General features: G+C 34.4%; 1 protein-coding gene and 1 pseudogene across 1 annotated transcript; one reads left to right on the top strand and one right to left on the bottom strand.

Annotated features, from left to right (window-relative positions):
- Window positions 1–1,879: 1,879 nt before the first annotated feature.
- Window positions 1,880–1,978, top strand: LOC132305795 (small nucleolar RNA R71; annotated as a pseudogene).
- An 11,179-nt stretch (window positions 1,979–13,157) lies between these two features.
- LOC132303576 (plastoglobulin-1, chloroplastic) lies at window positions 13,158–16,637 on the bottom strand. The gene is made up of 4 exons (XM_059800873.1): window positions 15,947–16,637; window positions 14,611–14,806; window positions 13,847–14,162; window positions 13,158–13,528 (listed from the first exon to the last, which is right to left on the bottom strand). Exons 1-3 carry the CDS (start codon window positions 16,543–16,545, stop codon window positions 13,851–13,853), a joined length of 1,107 nt encoding a protein of 368 aa, XP_059656856.1. The 5' UTR covers window positions 16,546–16,637; the 3' UTR covers window positions 13,158–13,528; window positions 13,847–13,850.
- Window positions 16,638–23,863: the final 7,226 nt, after the last annotated feature.

The raw sequence follows: 23,863 nt of genomic DNA on the forward strand, positions 1-23,863 counted from the left end.
AGTTATCTCAAGCTGAATGGAAGAAAGGAGCAAAGTGGAAGCAAAAAGAAGCAAAGTGTGGAAATTTAGAATGTTCGATCGATCTCAACATTACTTCGATCGATCTGGAGTTCATCTATCTAAACATTTCAAGATGGATCCAAGCCTTTCTCCTTATCCAAAAGAATCCAACATGTTCGATCGGTCCAACATTTCTTCGATCGATCGAAATATTTCGATACTATCCAATCTTATCCACACCTACCACCCCACCTACCACTTTTGTCTCTTTCCCAAAATATCTAAGAGATTTGTCTTTATTCAAAAAGGCGCCGCCAAGGATGATTGATCTCTGCAGTATTCGATGGATCTCAGCGCAGTTCGATTGATCTCAACTCAGCTCGATCGAACCTCCTCAAGTCCGAAATAAGACAAATTTCAGCTCATCAAAAGTTGGCTCAAGGTGCAATCATTGGAGGGGCCTTGCTCGATCAAAACCACTTTTCTTGGTGCTTGGCTCTTGTTCTTCCGCTTTTTGGTGCATAAGTCTTTCAAGAATTTGGCATAAGCCGAAATTTGCTTGATTGCATCCAATAGTGGAAGATTAACTTTCACTTGCCTAAACATTTCCATAATTTCATTGATTTTTGCCTTTTGCTTGTCTTTTGAAATGGATCATTTTAAGGCATCAGGAAATGGAACTTTTGGTTCAAACACTTTTTCAGAATTTTCTTTTGAACTCTCTTCAACACAAGAAGTTTTCAAATCATTTTTCAACAAAACTTTTTCAATATTATTTTTCAAAATTTCTTTTTCAAACACATTTTTCAAGACTTTCTCATTCACAAGGTCATGTATATGCAATGAAAGAGGAATGGGATGTGAAACGGAATGGGTGACAACTTGAGGTTGCACCGGTTCACTTTCTTCATTGGACATTCTAACTTGATTGTCCACAATCCTACCACTCCGCAAGGTAGTCACTGCATTAACATGTTCAATGGTGTGGCCTTCCGATGAGGAATGCACAACACATTATTGCTTAGGTGAGGCATTAATGGGCATTTTTCCCTTCTCTCTTGCATTGAGAGTGCTTGCTATTTGCCCTACTTGGGTTTCTAGCTTTGCAGTAGATTGAGAGTGAGAATGAAGCAATTAAGTATTAGCCTCTAAAGTGCCCAAAGCATTCAAAACTTTTTCTTTAAAGGCGGGACTTCTAGTATTTCCTTGGGAATAAGATTGGTTGGGAAAATGAGAATTAGCAAATTAATTCCCTTGTGATGGATAAGGTCTATAACCTTGGGATTCTTGGTTTTGAAGTGGAGGTGGAATGTACTTCCCTTGAAAACCTCCTTGGGAAGGGTTTGAGCCCTCTCCTTGGTTTTTCCAAGAGAAATTCGGATGATTCCTCCAACTTGGATTATAGTGAGTACCATAAGGATTGTTCCCTTGGTTCACAAAAGCTGCATTGACTTGTTCATTAGGTTCATTTTGCACTTGTCCGTGAGGACAATGAGAAGTAGAATGAAGAACACTAGAACAAGTCATACATGTTTCATTTGATGCACGATCAGAATGGTTAGGGAAGGAAGATACTTGGTTCGCCGAGTTTTGGTTAATCAAAAATTGATCAAACCTTTGAGATAAAGACTTCATTTCGGCGGCTATTTCATTTGAATGGTCGACTTGATGTAAGCCAACACTCTTCCTACCTTGTGATTTCCTACCATTCTTAGATGATAGTGTTCTATGCAAAGAATTTTCACTCATGCTCTCATAAAGACGCCACACGTCATCCTCATGCCTATCAATGTATGAGCCACCCATGGAAGCATCAACCATACCCTTATAGTTGTCCGATAAGCTCTCAAAGAAATATTGAACTAATTGCCATTTGGGCATGTCATGATGTGGACACTTCCTAAGCAATTCATTGAAGCATTCCCATGCCTCATGAAACGTTTCTCCATCCCCATGTGAAAATTCTCGAATTGAGGTTCTCATGGCATTGGTCTTAGAAACCGGATAGTACTTTTTAAAGAACTCTTGTTGCATTTCTGCCCAAGAAGTGATTAAAAAAGGCCTAAGATTGTTAAACCAATACTTTACCTTGTCTTTTAAGGTGAATGGAAAAAGTTTGAGTCTTAAAACCTCTTCCGGCATGTTCAAATATTTTACGGTGGAGCATACTTCAAGAAACTCATCCAAATGCTTGTAAGGTTCTTCACTTAGAAGTCCATGATAGTTAGGAAGCATTTGAATGGTTTGTGACTTAATTTCATAATGATGTGCTCTAAATAGGCAATTGGATGCATGTAGGTTGTGATGACCCTGTGGGCGGGTGTGCCGTGTGCGGGTGCAAGAGACACTGTCAGGCTACCACACTGGCGAGCTACGGGTGCACAGTCCCACATCGCCTGGGTAGAGAAAAGGTGAAGTGCTTATATGTAAGCGTGTCACCTCCAATTGGTATGAGGCCTTTTGAGGTAAAACCCAAGAGCAAAACCGTGCGGGCTCAGGCCCAAAGCGGACAATATCATACCATGTGGTGGAGTGGGTCGTTACAAATGGTATCAGAGCCTGACCCAGTCGGAAGTGTGCCGACGGGGACGTCGGGCCTCCAAGGGGGGTGGATTGTGATGACCCCGTGGGCGGGTGTGCCATGGGCGGGTGCAAGAGACACTGTCAAGCTACCACACTGGCGAGCTACGGGTGCACAGTCCCACATCGCCTGGGTAGAGGAAAGGTAAAGTGCTTATATGTAAGTGTGTCACCTCCAATTGGTATGAGGCCTTTTGAGGTAAAACCCAAGAGCAAAACCGTGCGAGCTTAGGCCCAAAGCGGACAATATCATACCATGTGGTGGAGTGGGTCGTTACATAGGTGCATTATACTCGTTAGGCACATAATGGTCTCTTAAAGCAAGAGGCGGATTAGCTACTTGAGGTGCAACATGAACACCTTGGTTTTGAATTCCTTGATTGATGATGGGAGGTTGTGAAGCATACATTGGCCTTGGCATTCCATATGGAACTTGGCCTTATTGTTGCGGTGGTTAGCGAATGAATGGCCTAGGCATGCCTAATCGTACTTGTATGTTCTCATTGTGCACAACCTGATTATCATTATGGTCATCCATTGATAGATTGGTTTTATTTGAACTTCCTCTTCCCCTAGGATTTCTAACGATGGATTCAAGATGCAAATCAAAAGGCACAAGAGTTGGTCTCAATGAACGACGTCCATGCATGCACAATACAAAACACAACAAACACAAAGAATGACAAACACTATGCCTTCACAACAATGCAATTAGACTTCTTCCACAAACACTTAATTCATACTCCCATACTTTAACAACAATGATGCAAGAACAATTAAAAATAAGCTTCCACGCGGGCCGACGATTTAACTAAGGGATTGAGTAAAGAAAGTCTCACAAAGGTCCTTTAGCACTTCAACTCTAAATTTAAAGCTTAGCTTAGCAAATTTTTAGAATATTTAGCTTTTTCCTTGCTTGCTTAGCATGAATGCTCCTTTGCTTGCTTCCTCTCCAACAATGCACCTAGTTAAGTAAGAACAACACAATAAGTAACCAAAAAGAAAAATAAAAAAAATAAAATAAAGACACGATTAAAAGAGTACTATTCCTAATCAATTCCACAAATTCGACGTTGGCAAATCAAATCAATCAATCCCCGGCAACGGCGCCAAAAACTGACCGGTGTATGCCGCACCACCGTCAAGCTTGAGAGTGTGTGAATTTTAAGGCGAGGGCCAAGAGTTTTACATTTATAGAAGCCACTACTACCTTTCACTATAAATATAGTTAGGGCGAGTAGGGATCATCCCAAGGGATTGTGAGGATCGAACAATGTCGTGGAATCGTTATTAGAGCTAGTAGGTCGAGTGATCAAACAATTGGTTGGTTGGTTGATTAGAGAACAACTAAATTAAACTAAGTGATAACAAAGAATGCAATTAAGAGTAAGTAAGAGAGAGAGATATCTTGGGGTTTAGAGATCACCACCAAGCAATGCATTTCTATACCGTTGATAAGTGACTAATGAGGGCAAATGGTGTGTTGCAATATTGGTGTGTGTGTGTTTGGTTGATTCAACAAGCAATGATGACTAGTTAAGCATGTATTATCCAAACATCATGTGAAAGGCACAATATATCTAAGCAATGAAGCATATATTGTCTAAACAACATGTGAAAGGCACAATAGATCAAAACAAGTCATTAATCCTTTCATTAAGCTCACAATCCAAATACAACACAAGAATAGAGACATATGCTACTTGCATTCAAAAGCTTGGATCATCAAACAACAAGCATAGATTGTCATCCCATTTAACACTATACTACAACTACACTACATCTACACTACTAGCATGAAAATAAACTAGGAGAGAGGCACAATCCATTAAGGAATAAGTATGAACCATCAAGAGAATCACAAGAGCATTTCTTTAAGCACTATGTTTTGACAATCTCCAAATCTATAGCATCAATACACATAGACATGCATCAATAACACAACATCTAGAGACAAGCACATGAACATCTATTCTAGCATACATAGATATATGGATAGAATGAAATGATCAATTGGAAGCATTAAACCACATAAACCATTGAATAAACAAGATCTATATATATCAAAGTGTCAAAACATTAATTACAACACTAATCCCTCAATAATACACAAGATTAATATATAGAAAGCATGTTTGGGGCTAACTCTAGCCCCAAGAGGATGTCTAGCCACTCATGGTGATGTTACTCCAACCCTCAAGGGCTAACTCCATGGTTGAAATCTGCTCCTTGTTGACAAAGAGTCTCCAATGGTGTCTCTAGCCTCCTCCTCCTCTAAACTTCCCCTCCAAGAGAATAAACCCTAGAATTGTGTATATGTCTCAAAAAGTGCATCATATTCCTTTTATAGGTAGGTCAAGTGGCACACAAAATGAGTTGGGGTCGTGCAAAGAATATTCTCTAATGATTGGATAGAGGATGGATTGCACAAGCTGGAAATTTAACTTTTTCGCACTGAAGGAAGTTCGATTGATCGAACCTTGGACTTGGATCTATCGAACTGGCTGAGATCCATCGAACTTAGGCTAGATCGATCCAACTGGTTGAGCTTTTTGGGAAAAGACAAATCCAAAATATTTTAAGAGATATTTTTGGGAAAAAGACAAAAGTGGTTAGTAGGTGGTACAATTGTGGATAGGATCAATCATTTGAATAAAGACAAAGTGTTCGATCGATCGAAGGGTGGTGTTGGATCGATCAAACTTTTGGACTTTATGCTTTTGGGCCAAGGCTTGGATCTATCTTGAAGTGCTAAGATCGATCATTGTTCGATCGATTGAACCTTGAAGTTGGATCGATCGAACTTTGTTGCTTCCCACCTTTGGCTTCATTTGCTTTCTTCTTTCTCCACTTTGCTCCTTTCTTTGTTTAATCCCAGAATTGCTTCAATTAAGCTCTTATTTGGCTGAGTTAGCTTATTTTTGGGATAAGTGCCTGAAAATGAAAATAATATGAAATCAATCTAAAACGGTAAAGTAAGATAGATAAAGGTGCTAGAATGCCTAAGCTTAAGGGGTTTAAATACGCACTTTTCAGCGCTCATCATGTATGGATTAATGCTTTTAATTGATTATCTATTTCTATCCATATGTCTATGTATGCTAGAATGGATGATTCATGTGTTTTTCTCTAGATTTAGTAGAATTTATGCATGTCTATGTGTATAGATGAAGTTAATCTAGAGATGGTCAAAACATAGAGCTTAATTGAATACTCTTGCAATTTATTGGATAGTTCACACATGTTTCTTGATGGATTGTGCCACACCTTTAGCTTACTTAGTTTAATTTCCATGTCTTTAGTGTAGAAGTAGTGTAGTTGTTTTACATTCATAGATAGGTGGACAATCTATTCTTGTTCCTTAGTGTTCCATACTTATGAATGCGTAAGGTGTATGTTTCTAGATAGTTTTATGTGCATAAATTGTGTTTTCATTGAATGGATTTTGGTCTCATTTTGATAGGTTGTGCTTTCCATTTGAATTGCTAGACAATCTATGCTTATTTGCCACCCATGCTTAGTTTTAATTAATGTCACACAAACATAAGTTACAAGTTAATTTCCCCATTGAATACAATTGCTAGTGTCTAGTGAAGTCAAGCTTAGTGGTGAGCTCTAGTACCCCAAGTCCTCTCCTCTATAGCTTTTTCTCTAGCTTTTACAATCATTGTGTTTATTTACTTTAATTTCAATTGCATTGTAATTCAATCAACCAACCAACCAACCATCTTTTGATCACTCGACCTACTAACCCTATACATTGTTTCCATTGCAAAAGCAACCACAATCCCTTGGGACGATCCCTACTCACCCTAACTATATTTTAGTTAGAGGTAGCAGTGGCTTTTATAAATTTAAAACTTGGCCACACTGCATGTGCACATTCTTAGCACATCATTCAAACTTTGGTGCAACGCGACTGGAAGCCACCATCGTGCCCAGCGAGATGCGAACTAAGCCGATGACACGGACTGAACTAGGGAGACTGAACTTACAGTTTAACAAGAACTATTTCGATAATCAGAAACTACGACGGCGAACAAGAGAAGTTTTAATGACTACAGCTAGAAAATACTGTTGTACAGTGTCAAATTTGGAGATGCAGAACTTAATTGATTGTATAGATCGCCAGTGAAGGTGTGTACACTGATCCTGCAACAGTGCGAGACTAATCCGACAGAGGGAAAAACAGGGGAACCGATGACTGTCCGACGCTCCATCAAAGCAAAGACCGGCGAGCTTCAAAACAGAGCTTCGGTTGCTTTTCTGACAAAGTACCTCCAGCCCCAAAACGGTCTCATTTACAGTGGAGAAAATTGATTCTTTGAGCTCTGATGTCACTAAGGAGTTCGAAATGCCCTTAACAGTCCAACCAAAGCTTTTTTCTCTTCTCGACCAAATTCTCCAGCTAGAATTGACACCACCATCACTCCATTTGCAAGTGCAACAATTTGCAAGTGCAAATTGTATAATATATTACAATTTGGGTCTATACATGTATAATATATTTTTTTAATTTTGACCTCAAGCAAACCCGTTATATTTTATATGTAGAATTTGATTTCAGTCCAACCTCCACGCAATCGTAGGCCAACGATGTTGAAGTCGGATTTGATAAATCTAATTTCAATCTAACCCATCTACTTTATGTAATTAATTGACATGTTTAATCTGATACCCTTCACATGGACCTTTTTTAGTTGGGCCTAGATTACACAGTTCGACACTCTAAAACGCGTCAAGACTGCTTCCGATTGTTGTTTTGCCGGACCAGTGCACGCAACTTCATTGATAAATTGAAGCAACTTGGTTGAGAAGAGAAAAAGCTTCCATTTGTTAAGCAACTTGGTTGTTTGGAATAAATGGTCATTGTTTGGAATAATCCATGTGTGTATTCCATATGTTAAGTAAGAAACTTCAGATACGCTGCAGATGTGGGATGGTGGTGATAGGTGGGTGTAGGGGTACAATGGTCATTTAAGCATCTTGGTTGTTGGGAATAAATGGGATTAAAAAATTAGGGGCATAGTTGTCTTTTCCCATGTTTTTAACAGAGATTTTAACGGAAAAGTAGAAATGGACTTAAATGATAGTTATTTTCGAAAGATATTTGAAAGTGAAAAATGGCCAAACCTAAGGGAGTGTGAGTGAAATTAACCCTATAGTATAAATATAAATATATATATATATATATATATATATTATGCATATAAAATGGATTATATAAATATATATATATATATATAGAGAGAGAGAGTTATATATTTATAGTAAGTATATATGTATAGGACTATATGCATGTATATGGTAAGTATCAGTTAAAAAGGATTTAAAAATTTATATTACATAATATATATTTATATTTATATTTATATATTTTAGGTATATTAATATAGTTGGAATCCTACATGGATAAGGATTTAAGTTGCCTGTATATTATTTATATTTATTGGGTGAGCATTATATATATATATATATATATATATATAGTTATATATATAACTATATATGTTAGACGGGAAAGGATTTTGGCGTGAAAAGAAAATAGAGAAAGAGAGAGAGGTCGGCCGAAAAGAAAGAGAGAGGGTCGAGAAAGAAGAAAAGAAAAGTAAAAAGAATAAAAGAGAAAGAAAAGAAGGGAGGCCGGAAAAAGGAGCAAGCCATACCTATGGAAGACGACGGCAAGGTGGCCGGAGTTGTGGAACAGATCTGAATTGGGAAGTTTGCGATGTCGATTTCGTTTCGAAACCTTCAGGCAAGTTCTTTTCTATTTCTCCTCTCATAACCCATAAATTCTACACCTTGGGTATTAGAATCGTAGACTATTATTGCCTACTAATCGCCTAGACATAGGATAAATGCATGTAAAGAAATTGACATGCATATACATATATATATATATATATATGATTATGTTGAATCGTGTTATATAGCCTCTGTAATTATGGCTTTGATGGGTGGTGATTGTTTGATCATGTTTACATGTTATATACGATTATATGAGTCTACTCTAATTAATTAATTAATTAGACATTAGGACAGAGGAGTTTAGGTTAACCTATATCATACATTATATGACTTGTTGGTTAACCTATATCGTACATTAGAAGAAAAGGAAGAATATTTCTTCAACAAGGAAACCTTCTCCAATTTTGGGAACTTGAACCCATTTTAGTATTCTATCTGTATCTTTTTCCTCGAGTGTCAAAACGGCTCAAACTTCACGTAAGTTGAATGAAAATTCGAAGATTTCACGAAAATTTGGTGAAACGGATGTTTACCTTGTCAAAATTGGGCTAGAAGACAACACGAATTTTGTATATACATATATTTTATACCATAATTATTTTAGCCAATTACATCATAAAACGTGTTGATTAAATATATATCTTATCCCATAATTGTTTAAGCCAATTTGAATAGTATTGTATTGGTCCCATAGTTGTTTTAGCCAATTTAGATAATGTTGTATTGGTTTGGTATTGGCCAAATAGTTATGAATATTTATATTTAACATGTAACATGTTATTTGGATATTTGTATAATTTTTAATTTTGGACACTAGATTAGTGGTGATTAAAATATTTTTATTAAAGTGATTGTGTAATGTACATATTATTTATTAATAGAAATGGTAGTGGTTAATTGGTTTATCACTTGGTAGATTGAATATAAGGTTGTATTGGCATATACTACCACACACTGTTTATTTAAATCAATTATATGTTTTTAACTTGCATTGAATGTCTATGTATGATTTATCTTATTGTCAATTTTAAAGTTTGGTACCTGATTGAATAGGAGGTATGGATGAGTTGCCAAAGGTTAAAATATATTAACTTATTATTTGTATGAATATATTACATACATGGGAAGCATGGATGAGTTGCTAATTAAAAATATAAATAAATATATTTGTGGAGGTATGGTTGAATTGCCAATGTATAAATAAATATATTTGTAAAGGCATGGTTGATTTGCCAAAGCAGAAATAAATTGCTATGTGTATTAGATAATTAAATTTACATCTATGATTATTGTGTGTACGAGTTGAAGGTGATTAATATTCTTATATTAGAATAATCTAATATTTAAAGGTTAGTGTATTATTTTATAATATTAATAAAATAATATTGGTGAAGACATGAACGATTTGTCAAGGCATAGATCTTTGCTATGTGATTTAAATAAATAAAATTTTACATTTATGGGTATTAGGTTTTGGATTAAAGGAAACATTCCTTGAATCGTTATTTATTATTTAAATGGTTAATTAATAGTTTAAAAAATAGAGTTAAGGATAAAGAAGTTTCACTTTAAAAGTAGAAAGATAATGGATGATTGGATTAGGTATGATTATGATTAAATCCTTACTTAATGGTTTTAAAAATTAATGAACCCATTAATGGATGTTATATTATATATAATTATTTAATTAGATATATGTCTATCATCTTATATTAAAGGTTAAAACTTTAATTAGGATGATTTTGGTTAGAGATACTTTATTTATCGGTTTTTAGAAGCTTGGTAGAAAGAACTTGCTCGTGGATCTAACTCACGATTTATTTTTCAGTTTATAAGAAGTTCCAGTCTTGAGGTTGAGAATCCGCAGCTGGGAAACTATCATTCATCTACTCATCTTGTTTACTTTGAAGTAATATTGTTATTCATTGTTAGATATTATGTAAAAACTGGTTGATTAATAGTTTATGGTTTAGGGGTCATTGACTTATAGAATTCCCGAGTTGTATTTTAGAATTTTAAATTCATATAATTTATTTGTGTAAAGGAAGTTTTATTTTATTAATAGAATTTTGTTCCGCAATTTATTCACTATTTTTATTCTTCTTGTAATCTATGTTCGTTTAAATACTAAATTGTTTTGATATCCCCGTATTTTCGGGTGTGGGTCTGGCCAACCTACACGTGATTCGAGGGTATCACAGGGAATCATATCGCACTCCCGTATTTTTTCTACGTAAGGCATTGACCAGATGCCAAAGCTCTTCCTGTCGATTGTTCCGATTACCTTCTTATTGTTACATGATTTGCTCTCCGATCATAGTGCCAAAGCGTAACTGTGTCATGAATCGAATCGGAAAACTACGAGATCTATATCGCCGTTTTCCACAGACGGTGCCAATTAGGTGTAGGTACAAAAAAATCCCTTTCTATATTCTCTCCTCCTTCTATTTATTGACCTTTCTTTCTTGCCCTAATTTCCTTTATTGTCTTTCATGTACTTGGCTTGATGGGCCCATCCCGGTTTGGGCTTAACACATTGCATTGCTGGTATAGATTGTGAGAGTTATTCTTTAGGCTCCATTTACTCCCTAGGTTGGGCAATGATGTTGGGCTCGCCAGTGGGCTGAGATGGGTCTACTTTTCTTGGGCCTGGATGTATCTGACTAGGGATGGCAACGGGGCAGGTTTGGGCGGGTGTACCCTCCCCCGCCCTCGTAACCGTTTAAAAACCTTGCCCCCATCCCCGCCATCCTCGTAACCGTTTAACATTTTTACCCCCGCGGGTACCCACCCCGCCCCATTTAAGACCATAATTTATTTATTGTTGAAATATATTTGCTTTTTTTTTTCCCATCATCTTTAAGTTATTCACCATTGCAACTTTCCTTCTAATTAAATTCATTTGTTACTTTAATATTGTTATATAGGGTACTTAATATATATTGTAGGAAATATATATACAAATGAAATAATGGTACTTAAGTAATTTGTCTATCTAAACGGGGCGGGACGAGGCGACCTCTCCCCGGCCCCGTACCAAATCCACGCAGGTTTTTATTAAATCAAACAATTCCTACCTAAATAAGCTAAGCGGCCCCCCAAAACCACCAAAAACGGGGCAGGGCGAATAACTGCGGGAGCGGGTCAAATTGCCATCCCTATATCTGACACTTCAATAAGCGTAAAGAAATTAAACAAGAAGAAGTTCTAACAAAATAAGAGTAGGAAAAACATAGAAAAAGAAAAACCCTAACTCTAAAATCTTTAAAAATAATAATAATAAAAAATAAATGCAAGAAAAGATTTTTTTTTTTTAAAAAAAAAAAAAAAGAGCAATTAAGCATATTGTGGCGAATTTGGGAATCAATTGGGTAATTTAGGTGTATTAAATGCAGTTTATTTTATTATAACTTGACCCTCATTTTTTAACCAACAAATTTATAAATATTACAATATGAACCCCTTGTTATAAATGCAATTTTGTTTTATTATAACTTGACCCAATTTTTAACCTACAACTTTTAAAATATTACAATATGAACCCCGCCATATCCCCGCGTATCCTAGCCGTAACTCAGCCGTATCCAAAAACAAAAAATTTATATTAAAAACTCAGATACTTCTACAGAGTATCGGACACATGTTCGAGCGTATCCGAGGAGTATCGGGACTAGACACGTGTCTAATACCGCCACGGCATCTCTGGAGAAGTATCCGTGCTTCCTAAATTCGAGGTGTAAAAGTGATGGTCTGAACAAGGTGTTTGATAGATAGAAAATGAAAGAAAAAACCAAGTAAGAAAAAGAATATATATATATATATATATATATATATATATATATATATATATATATATGTAGTCCTACTACACAAATCACATAATTAGTTTTTCCACAGTGAAACATTTTTTAAAAAAGAGTATTCTTCAAATTATTTCATAAATTTTATATCTTCACAACCAAATATATGCCAAACAAAAAAAAAAAACAAAAAAAAAAAAAAAAAAAAACAAAAACAAAAACAAAAAAACAAAAAACAAAAAACAAAAAACAAAAACAAAAAACAAAAAACAAAAACAAAAAACAAAAATCAAAAATAAAAAAAAAAAGGAAAAATAAATAAATAAAAAAACTTCCATTCTTCCTTTACTTATATTTAGTTTCTCAACAATCACACTAATTGCATGGTCACAATGAACAACCATATGGTAAATAAGAAAATTTAGTAGTTAAACTCTTGAAACCAAATCTATAATGCCATTTGGTATGATATGCACAAAAATTATTTTTTATGGCATTACCCATTAAACCCTTACCATCATAGTTGTGACCAGGTACCAAATTCCTATGGTCATCTTACAATGCATATGACATTTTAGCAAAGCTATACAACCAATTTTCTGACTAAAGCAGTAAGATGCTTCTCTAGATTGCACTTCAGAACAAAATGCACATATTCTCTCATCTGTATGTCAGGCGAAATCAATAAAAATGGAAAATGGAACATTACACATCCAAATCAAAAGAAATTTTTAACTTTTAATTATCTGTTCCCAGTGCTAACTTGTGATCTTGACAGAACAAGAAACCAGAAATTACCATTTCTTCTCCTCCTTCGTCACATTATTTCTCTAAGAATTGAGAGGTCAAGTTTCGAGCAGCAGATCCTTGAAGAAGATCAGGGAACAACGGTGTCAACGGATGGTCTGGACAGGCCGACTGAAGATGTCATGTCTTGACATCTTAGCCTCAAGTCCATGGTGAAGGGGGAACAAGTAAAATCTTTTTAAGGAGAAATTCTCTTCTAGATCAACAGATCACAAGAACTAATGAAGACTTCAAAATATACTTCATTATTCAGGCAAAATAATTTCCTATGCAGCATACAGTAATTTCTTTGAAGTTACAAATATTATACAGAGTATTATTACATATTACGCATACATATCCATGGTACAGAACACTATAATAGTTGGGACTTCCATGGGTACAACAACCTCACTGAACCAGCACAATATCATTTACTCCGTTAAAAGGTAACTTGTACTTCAAATTATTTGTGGGAATGCATTGGGGCTCCCTGGACCGGTTAATTCTGTCTATGCCCACCAAATGCATAATCATCCGTCATCCTACTGCAGCCATTTCCACATCTTTCTCACATCGAATCGATTCAAAGGACACACCTCCTAAGGTGAGACCTATGAAATGATGATCACTGATAATTAGTTTTAAAATTAAAACAACAGGAAAAGGTACGTTCATATTATGCTTTATAATTAGAAAACATACTAATTGGAATATAACCACTTAGGATCAGATTGTCTGTTTTATAATTTGAAACATCCATTCTTCTTTCCCTCGATCTCTCAGCAGCCAAAGAATGTCAGGGATGAAAGCAACTTCAGACCCCTTTTATTTTTGGCCCAAAATAGTAACTTCTTTAACCATGTACAAAATTATACAAATGCATGAATGACAACAAACAAGTGATACAGTTCGCAGTCCACACAAGGTACCTGGCTACTGATATAGAAGCGAACTCCCTTCTTTCGCAAGCACAAAAAGACCAGCATCCCCTCTTGAGATCCGAAGATCCTTGTCAAGGTACGTAATGAGAAGCCAAGACTTGGTCCGCTCACCCGGAATGGGAACCTTAAGAGGAGGTTGACCAGAAAGAGTACGTGCTATATTTGCCACAACCTCTTGCAGGGGGTTGATAGACTGCTGCACAGGCAATAAATTGATTTTCTGCCCAAAAATATCCACATTTTCTGGAAGATCAATGCTTGACTTGATCTCTGGAGGTTTCAGGGACCCTTCCTTAAATTCAACCTGCAAAGTTTTGCTTCAAATTAAATGCACTGATTCAATGTGAAAGAAGTATCCAATTTTTTTGACAAGACCTGAATTGACTACAACCAAATTTTGATTGCTATACCCTATACATGAAATCTAACAAAAATTGTGAAAGTTCCATATTTTCTGTCATGCATTCTCCTTTACCCAATAGTTCATTAAGTTTTTTTTCGGTAGGTAATTTAGTTGATCAAGTTCCCAAATTTATGTGTGATATTTTCCCAAATTCCAAATATTCCAGTGAGAAAATTTCAGACTCTCATTTTCTCATTATCCCTTAGTTACACATCATTCACAAAGATCTTTTGGGTACTGGAGTTCTAGTGTAGTTCATTATCACATTTATTTGGAAGGGTTTCCTGGGGGCTATCTCATCGAAAAAATTATATTCATTATCGACACTTGTGGTTCTGATAAGTAATACCTGTATTCTTGTTGGACTTCGAACTTCAAAAGTGGCAGTTGCACTGAAGGAGAAAGTAGCAAAAGTGCTCGACAATGTGGTGGAGTTCTCTATGGTAAGGCTGCTGGTTTTAATTTCTTGGCTAATCTTCTGAACCTTCAAGAAAGGTGTAGTACCTGCTGCCAGAAGAGGCACCAACTCGGAAAATGCTGTGTACCTGATAAGTCAGAAAGCAAAATCAGGATCAACTGCAGTAGAATAATAAATAAGGGACATTTACAATCTACTCACATTAAGCCTCGATTTGTCTCAACTTAAAATGATTTACATAGGAAAATAATTTTGATATAAAATTATTAGATCATGTTATAAAATTAAACAGGTCATGGCCAGACACTTGAACTAAAGCCCTTCTGTGTATTCAAAAGATCCAAGCAGATATAAGAAGAAGAAGATTCCGAGGTCATACATATATTTTTATATATACCAACCATGCGTTATTAATATTATTTGATTGATCGACTCCAATTAAATATGTTAACCAGCACTTAGAAACAACATTATAGATTTTTGCTATTTCACCCCAAAACTCATTTTATAGATGTACATAGGAAATTCCAACAATTGCAAATGTACTCTTCAGAGTCAAGTTTGCACAAAAAACACATTGCTTGGACATCATCAAATCTTTGCCAGCTCAAAACTTCATCGTATTTAACTCCAATTGTTACAAAACATGTGATGAAAATTAAATTAGTCATCTAGTTCCTATTCTCGTAAAAGAAAGGTAGTCCCATTTCTAGTGCCTTAGTCACCTTTACCACGGCATTGAGTAATGAAAAGCAAACTACTTCCCTGAAAATGCCCGCCCGCTAAAAATTCTCCGTTGCTCGTCCTATGAACTTGGTAGCCTGGCCTAATGACATTCAGAAACAGCTAGGAACTGTAATTGGTCTAATTCTAAGAAAATACAAGCCTTCCGGCTTCGTGTTAATTAAAGTGAAGGAATTGATGAGGACATCCTATGCACATTATCGTGTCCTACATGCACATAGCTTGAGCCGTTTTAGCATTTTACTTCATAGACATAATCATTTTCCTTTTTGTTTCCTTTGCAAATTTTAAGAGACAGCATAAAGTTTCTTTTGGAATGTTAAAGTTGTCTCTTGAATCAGCATATAAAGAAGAATAAAGTATAAGATAATTAGACTGAATCATGTCTAGTCCAAATTTTCTATCAAATTTTAAGTTAAAAATCAAAACTTTCAACCAATGATAAATCTACAAAGAAACAATGCCCAGCTATACAAATGTTCACACACACATCGAAATTAGAAGAATTGGACAATGAACTTACAGCAAAACCCAGTTCCCATCAAGAAGTTCGGTCGCCTCGGTCGGTGCCGGAGTCGGATTCGCCGCCTCCAACTGAGTAACCAACTCCAAAACCTCCGCTCTCACCTCGCCAGAAGCCCGAAACCCCAAATCGGTGCCGTACACTGTATCCGCCAAGCACCGTTTCAGGTCCCCAAGCTTATCATCCTCCACAGTTGGCTCAGTAACAGCGGGCGCACTACCATTACCGGAGATATCATAATCGTCCCGTACACCCACGCCTCCCCACTCATCCTCATCCTTCGGTGGGTCGGCATCGGGCATCCTCGTGGACGGCTCCGTCTCGGGCTCGGCTTTGTCTCCCCACTCGTCGACGTTGGCGCCGTCGGACTTGCCGTCGCCAGATGTGCCCCCGCTGGATGGGGGTGCGCCGGATATGGGGTCGGGGACGTCGCCGGACAAGGTGGAGTGGAGGCGGAGTGAGGAGGATCTAGGGTTTGGGAATGGGAGGACAGAGAAGGAGAGAGAAGGGGTTTTGGAGGAGAAGAAGCGAAGTGTTCTGTGATTGTTAGGGTTTTGGGAGAAGACGAGAGATGGCTGTGAGGTGAGGGGGAGAGACATTTTTCTGGTGGCGGTGGAGTGTGTTTGGACTATTGAGGATTTTTGTGAGACTCTCTCTCTTTGTAATGTACACTGTTTAGTGGATTCAATATTTCTGTTAAAAGCGATATAAGAGCCACTTGGAAGTATATCACGGTCTCTCTATGGATTTCTTTTTTTCAAATTATATATATATATACACACACTTAGCATAATAATTGGAACAAAAGCTACAAAATTGAAATGGATCCTTTCCCAGCAAGACCTAATCTTGCAGTTTAAATTAAGTCACATTATCATCCGTTAAAAATTTTGTTACAACCGAATCTGTAAATAGTAAAGTTAAATAAGAATCAAATGACCGACCAAAAAAATGGGTTTAGCTGAATAAGAATTTTGTGTAAAGTTGTATTTTTTTAACCTTTTGAAATAGAAGATAAATGTTAAGAGTCTCATAAAATATATAATGGTACAATTTTATATTGAAATTTTGCTAATAATAGTTATGCTTTTGGACTATAGTAATTTGTGATACTAATTTGTTACTTGAAATTTTGTATGCCAATTTCAATATTGGTTGTGCTTTGGGCAATAGTATTGGACAATCAAGCACAACCACAGTTTTAAGTAGGGATGCACAAAAATTCAGTCAAATTGAAAATTCAAATCGGACCGAACAGTTTGGTTTGGTTTGATCACGGTTCTAAATTTATAAAACCGTAAAAATATGATTTGGTGACCGTTTGAGATTCTATAGGACCAAACTAGACCAAACCGAACCGTTATGTTGTGTGTTAAATTATACAATCCTATGGTCCACTCTCAATTCTCTTATGTCTTATCAATTTATTAGATGAATCAATTTTTTTTTTTTTTTTTTAATAATGGCTGAATTTTGAATGTTAAGCTAGTAATTTTAAATTTATTAAATTATTAGCAATTCTGAATTTATTTACTTTAGTTTCAGAAGTGATAGAGAAAAATGAATTAATAGTTATGAATATATTAATAGTTGTCAATGTATTGGCAGTTTGGTTTATAGTTGTGCATGTGAATTTTGAAATATGAATACTTATGTAACCAAAAAAAAAAGAAAAAAAAAAAAAAACTGTGAAACCGAACCAAACCAAATCTGTTTTTCACAATTTGGTTCGGTTTGGTTCCCTTGGTCAAATGGTTCGGTTTGGTTCCAAATTTTATGAATCAGTTAAATTGATTTGGTTCCAAAAAATTCTTAAATCGGTCCAAACTGAACCGTGTGCACCCCTAGTTTTAAGTTGGTTTAAGAGTTTGAGTTAGATGAATTTTGTGAGATTTTTTTTATATTATGTTTGGCGGTATGGCATTAGAGTCTTGAAATTAAAATTAAAATTAATTAAATTGAAAAAAATAATTTAATTTAATTTTTTGTAATTTTGAATCAAAAGGGAAAGAATAATAATAATTCGAAACCATAAAGGCAAAACAATGGGACAACAATTTTGAGAGCAATAGTGTTTGTTATGAGCGACTTTTCATTGCATTTTTCAAAGAGATTATATTATTACTCACCCTTTCTCACTTGCAGATAAATTTTAATAAATAAAATAAGAATTCCTTTTTAAAAGTAAGCATAGATTTTGAATACTTGACAGTCGCAAGTGTATTTCTGAAAATTAATTATGATATTTAAATTTTTCAAAAAAAGCGATGGAGTGCAAATAAAAAAATATATATACGTGTGAATCATATTCAGAATATTATAAAATAAATAAATCTATAATGTTTGTATTAGACAATTAATTGTTTTATGTTTTTATTCATCCAGAATTAAAAATTATTCTTAAAATTCTGATTCAAATAGACATAAAACAATTCATGGAATCAAATAGAAATTTGTATATATGAAAAATAATATATAGTAAAAATTTTAAAAGACTAACATCCCTTCAAGATAATCTCATTCTAGAATAGAACGTTAGTCATCTACTTTGCAATGGCATTTTAACTCCTTCGGTCTTGAGATATTTTTTAAATGTAAGGTAGAATTTTCTAAACAATGCCATGAGATTAAATTTGTACTAGAAATTCTAGAAAAGGGTAAATGATAAAAAAAAAATTATAGATTTTTCATCACCAAAAAGTAGAAAAATCTAGAGAAAGTAAAGAAGTGAAAATTGACCATGAAAACCAACCTAACGGATCTAATCTCCAATCTTATGTCACACGGAGCGGGAGCAAGTACAGGAGCGACAGGAATGTCTGTATATTAGGTTTAAATAAAATTATATCAAGTCATGACATATATATTTTTATTTGCTTAAATTTATATATTTTTTATTACCAAAAAGTAAAAAATCTGGAGAAAGTAAAGAAGTGAAAATTAACCATGAAAACCAACCAAATAGATCTAATCTCCAATCCTAAGTTACATGAAGCAAGAGTAAGTGCAGGAGCGAAAGCGAGAGCAAGGGAGCGAAAGTGTCAAAATCTAAAATTTTGAGAGCGTTTGTATATTAGGTTTAAATAAAATTATATTATTTGTTTAAATTTATATGCAAATATATTCATGATTATTTATTCCATTAATAATATATCTAATAAATAAACTAATTTTTCTCACTAATCGATGCATGATTTATTTGTAATATCCTCTAACTGGTAAGTTTTTTAGTAATATATTTTCAAACATGTATAATTAATATATATATATATATATATATATATATATATATATATATATATATATATATTAATAGTGTAAGTAATAAATGCATATATAGTAATATTAGTGTTTCATATCTAACAAATTTAACTATATAAAGTAAATTCGTATAAGTATCGCGAATTGAAAAAACAAATTCGCGAATTATAAAAATTGAATTCGCGAATTTTGTACGAATTCGCTCCCAAATTGCAAATTCACCTGGGGCTTAAGAGTGGGTCTCTTTGAATGAATTGTGTGACTAAGCTCCAATCATCTGCTCTAACTCAATCAAAGTAAAATCACGAACTAATTATGCTTTTCAACAGTACCGTCTGTTAAAAATCACAATGCTTTCTAAAGTCACCTCTCTCAATTTCATATCAATTTTTATAATTTTTGTTTGTTAAAAGCATATAAAATGCAAACTCGAAAACATGGAATGCAACAATTCGAGAAGTTTGTACGAAGTCATATATGTCAAAAATGGTCTGATTTCAATTGTACCACATATGCTTAATTCTAAAGTATCAGTTCCATTTCCATTTCCAATAACAAACAACAAATGAAGAACTGAAATATATATCAAACATATGTATTATAAATAAAATATTCATGTGTTATATAACATGTAAATGACATCTCAAATAAATAATTATTCATAATTTCTTAGATTCAATAATGATTCCACATGGATAACATAATTTAATATGTAGATTTTTTATCTCAATTTCGCTATTTTGTGAATTTATATAAGGGTTAATTTTATAAAATCTCTATTACTTTCAAATGTTAATAGTAAATTATCCTGTTTTAGAAAATCCTCTACACTTTAAAAAGTGATCACATTGTCCTAATATCTGTATCCTTAATCGGATTGTAAAATGACAAATTTAACTTTACTATTATTTAATGTTAAATTAAAAAATTGAAAATTATATTTTTAAAATAATTACAAAAATACCCCCTTCTTCACTCTCACCTCTCTCTCTCTCAAACTCTCACCTCTCTCTCTCAACCCGGCGGCCCACGAGACAGACTCAAAATCTTGCTTTTATATAATTATTTTTCTTTATCTATAGTTCCTTGAATTCATTGGTATCCTCAAGAATTGAGGTCGTTCCACTGGTTGCCAGTCCATGCCCTGCAACTGGGTCAGCCCTTAGATTTCCAAAATTTTAAGAGGCCCTAATTTTTAAATGCGGAGCCTTTCTACATAAGGTTTCACACAAGTAAAAAAATTATTTGAGTACGAAATTTACATTAAAATCAAACGACAAACACATAAAATATATTAAGGTTGAAAACAAACAAAACAAAAATCGGTCTTGGTACTTTATAAAGAGCACAATCTTATTTACATTAAAAAAATTTAAAATATTCAACACAACTTAGTTACAAAAATCAAAATTCAACTTCAGATCAAAGTAAATGTGACCTTCTTACATTTTGAGTTGTAAAATTATAAATTAAAGTACTTCAATCACTGTCATAATTTTGTTGTTTGAACTGGACTGAATTACAATTTGACATTTGAGTGTATCCATGAGTTAAAAAATTGGTTGTTTTAACTCGGCTTAACTATCATGCATGCATGTGAACCAAAACTAATATAATAATAAAATAAATCAATTTCTTGTTTAAATATTAAAAAATCTTATTTTCTTTTGAAGGAAATGGATAAAAACAAATTATTTTTCTCATAAAAATTATTGTATTGCATATATAAATTGATATTATAACTACGTGTTTATTGTCATAAATTTTTTTTAAAAAGTTACTTATTATCATAAATTTACATGATATATGATTGTGTATTGTTTTTTTAATTATGACGTGACATTTAATTGATTAAAAGGCTAGTTACATTTAATTATGAAAATTGATGATATTTCATACCCATACTACCTATAATGCAATAAGGTACTAAATTTGAGGCTTTTCCAAATTAGAGGCACAGGCGACCGCCTTTGTCGCCTTGCCCGAGGACCGGCTCTGCCCCGTAATTTTGATGGTTAGTGATACCCTCACATTTATGTCTTGTTGATTTAGGACATACACTAACATTCATGTCTTGTTTATTTATTTTAATAAATGCTATTTGGAGCAAGCCGTCCAAGTTCGTCTGAGCGCGCTATCACCAGTGGAGTAAACCGTCGAAGTTGGCTGCGAAGCTTCTTGTCGGGCTCTTGGACGTCTCTCTTCACCGGATATAGACATAAGTTTGGTCGGAATCATGAAGTGGGTCTCGTCACCGCCGAAACTAGAGCGTTAAAGCTTTCTATTTTGGGTCGCTATTTGTTCGGTGCTTCGCCGAAGTTAGGTCTCCGTTGTAGAGCTCATCGTTGCTTGGAGCTCGCGGTTCTATTCACCGTGGAAGTTTGGCTACGAACACAGAGAAAGAACTATGATTGGACATAATAGGTAATAAAGAATAAAAAAATCCAACTGCAAACCCAGTTCAAGAACTAGTCAGAGACTCAGTGCACCCAAAGTTCAACATCGTCATTTGAGCACGTGCTTACATTGCCGGCTCAGTTGCTCCATCTTCCTTGCTTGCCCCGTCCAAATCTCGCTAGTCATCGTTTTCCTTCACCGGAATCGCGACCAAGTCACAGCCCTCGTCATCGTCACTGGTCGTCTCTTTCGCCGGAGTAGTTGATTGTTATCGTTTTTGCCTCAAAACTTCACAATCAAAACCCTCTTTCTTCAATTGAATTAGCATATATCAACAGAATTTTTGTTACTCTATTTAAATGATTCTACAATAAGTGATGATTGAGAAAATCAGTTTCAATCAACCAAGAAAGAAAATCAAGGAGAGAGAAAATGGTCAGCTTATTCTCTCCCAAACCAACCTCGACCTCATCTTCGTCTACCTGAACCGTCAATGGCTTCGAAACCACCACAGGCTTGAACCTATCATAGCAAGGTCGTCACAATCAATACCACTGCATCAGAATTTTTGTTGGTGTGGGTTAGGTTGCAGATAGAGAGAGAGAGTACATATAGAGTGAAAGAGTTGGGGATGGATATTTTTTTAATTTTAAAAAAAATAATTTTTTATTTTTAATTTAATATTAAATAGTATGGCCAATTTTGTCATTTCACAAATCTATTAACGGGTAGGTTATGAATTTTGGGAGCAATGTGATCACTTTTTAAATTGTAAGGAGCTTTATGGAACATGTTGAGGGTTTATGATCAAAATTTAGAATTAGTGGAGTTTTTTTATAAAAAAAAAAAAAAAATTAGCCCTTTAAATAAATCATACTACATGTATAAATTCAATAAACTTTAAAAAATAAACATATAGATATATGTATGAACAATCTGTAATACTCCTAATTTTAAAATGATAATCTCGGTATTTATTTAATTGTTTTAATTGTATTTTAATTATTTGTTTGATTATGTGACTATTTGTTTATGTGTTTAATTGATCAATTAATTGTTTAAATGTAATTTGTGCATTTAAATGATTTATTTGAATTTATTTATTTAAATGATATGTTTAATTATTTGTCATTAATTATAGAATTAAGAGATGATGTCTAATTCTTTGTTTATATTCTATATGTTATTTGTATTTAAATTATTTACTTTGTTTTATTTTATTTCTAAAAGGAACGGATTTAAATAGTAGTAATGGACCAATTCAATGGGTCACATGGATTACTTAGATAGGAGTCTTAATGGGTACGAATAATTACCCATGGTTTGTACTACACATATATATGGGTATATATGTATATTTATGGATATTATATTTGTTAATATTTTAAATGATTAATATTAATAATTATAGTTAGTTAGATATATATATACATATATATATACATATCACGGTAGTTACAGATGTATATATATATATAATTATATGTTCTATTTTATTTTCCTTTTCTAGTTTTTTTCCTTTTTATTTTCTTTCTCCTAAAGGCATCACAATTGGTATTAAGGTAGGATTTATAAACCTATAAATAAGCTATTTTGGTCGGTAGAAGGGGGGCTGGATATACACATAATATCTATTAGAGAGAGAGAGAAACCGAGAGTTTAAGAGAAGAAGAAGGAAGGCTATGAAGGCTTAGCCAAGGAAGAAGAAGGTGGAGAGCTGCCCGCGTTGAGCACTGGAGAAAAAATGAGTTGGGTTTTTAATTCAAAACCCTTAAGGCAAGTTCTTTGTTCTCCTCCTTTTCTTTGATCTAGGGTTTAATGCATGTTTAGGACAGCTTTAGGATAATTAAGCAAGATAATTAAACGAGTATGCATGCTTGATTCGGATTAAAATGGAGGTTGTATGTGGTTATATGTTTATGTTCTTGATTTGTTGTTTTACATAATTCTTTATTTTAATTGTTGGGTATTGTGTATCTTTGTATTGTATAACAATGATAATCATATTAGACTTAGATACACCAATTTAGGACTCGAACAGAGGAGTTGAAGGTCTGAAACAGTAATCGCAATGAAGAAGACGACCTGTTTCGATCTACCGATGGAGTGTATCGGTCGATTGATATGGGTGCTTCGGCCAACCAATGAAGGTGTATCGGTCGACCGATATATGTGTTTCGGCCGACCGAATTAGGGAATCGATCAACCGAAATAACCGGTTTAGGCAATATCTTTTGTTGTCTGATTTTAGTGGTTGTT

This window comes from Cornus florida, unplaced genomic scaffold (genome assembly GCF_030987335.1).
Source record: "Cornus florida cultivar Cherokee Brave unplaced genomic scaffold, ASM3098733v1 CherokeeBrave_3.0.0_Hap2_Chr04, whole genome shotgun sequence".
NCBI lineage: Eukaryota > Viridiplantae > Streptophyta > Magnoliopsida > Cornales > Cornaceae > Cornus > Cornus florida.

What these genes read in the sequence shown, in the direction of transcription:
- LOC132303576 (XM_059800873.1), bottom strand. Translation starts at nt 16,545, where the DNA reads ATGTCTCTCCCCCTCACCTCACAGCCATCTCTCGTCTTCTCCCAAAAC. An exon ending in GATGGGAACTGGGTTTTGCT is followed by an intron (nt 14,807 to 15,946) that starts GTAAGTTCATTG and finishes CTGACTTATCAG; the next exon opens with GTACACAGCATTTTCCGAGT. An exon ending in GAAGTCCAACAAGAATACAG is followed by an intron (nt 14,163 to 14,610) that starts GTATTACTTATC and finishes AAAACTTTGCAG; the next exon opens with GTTGAATTTAAGGAAGGGTC.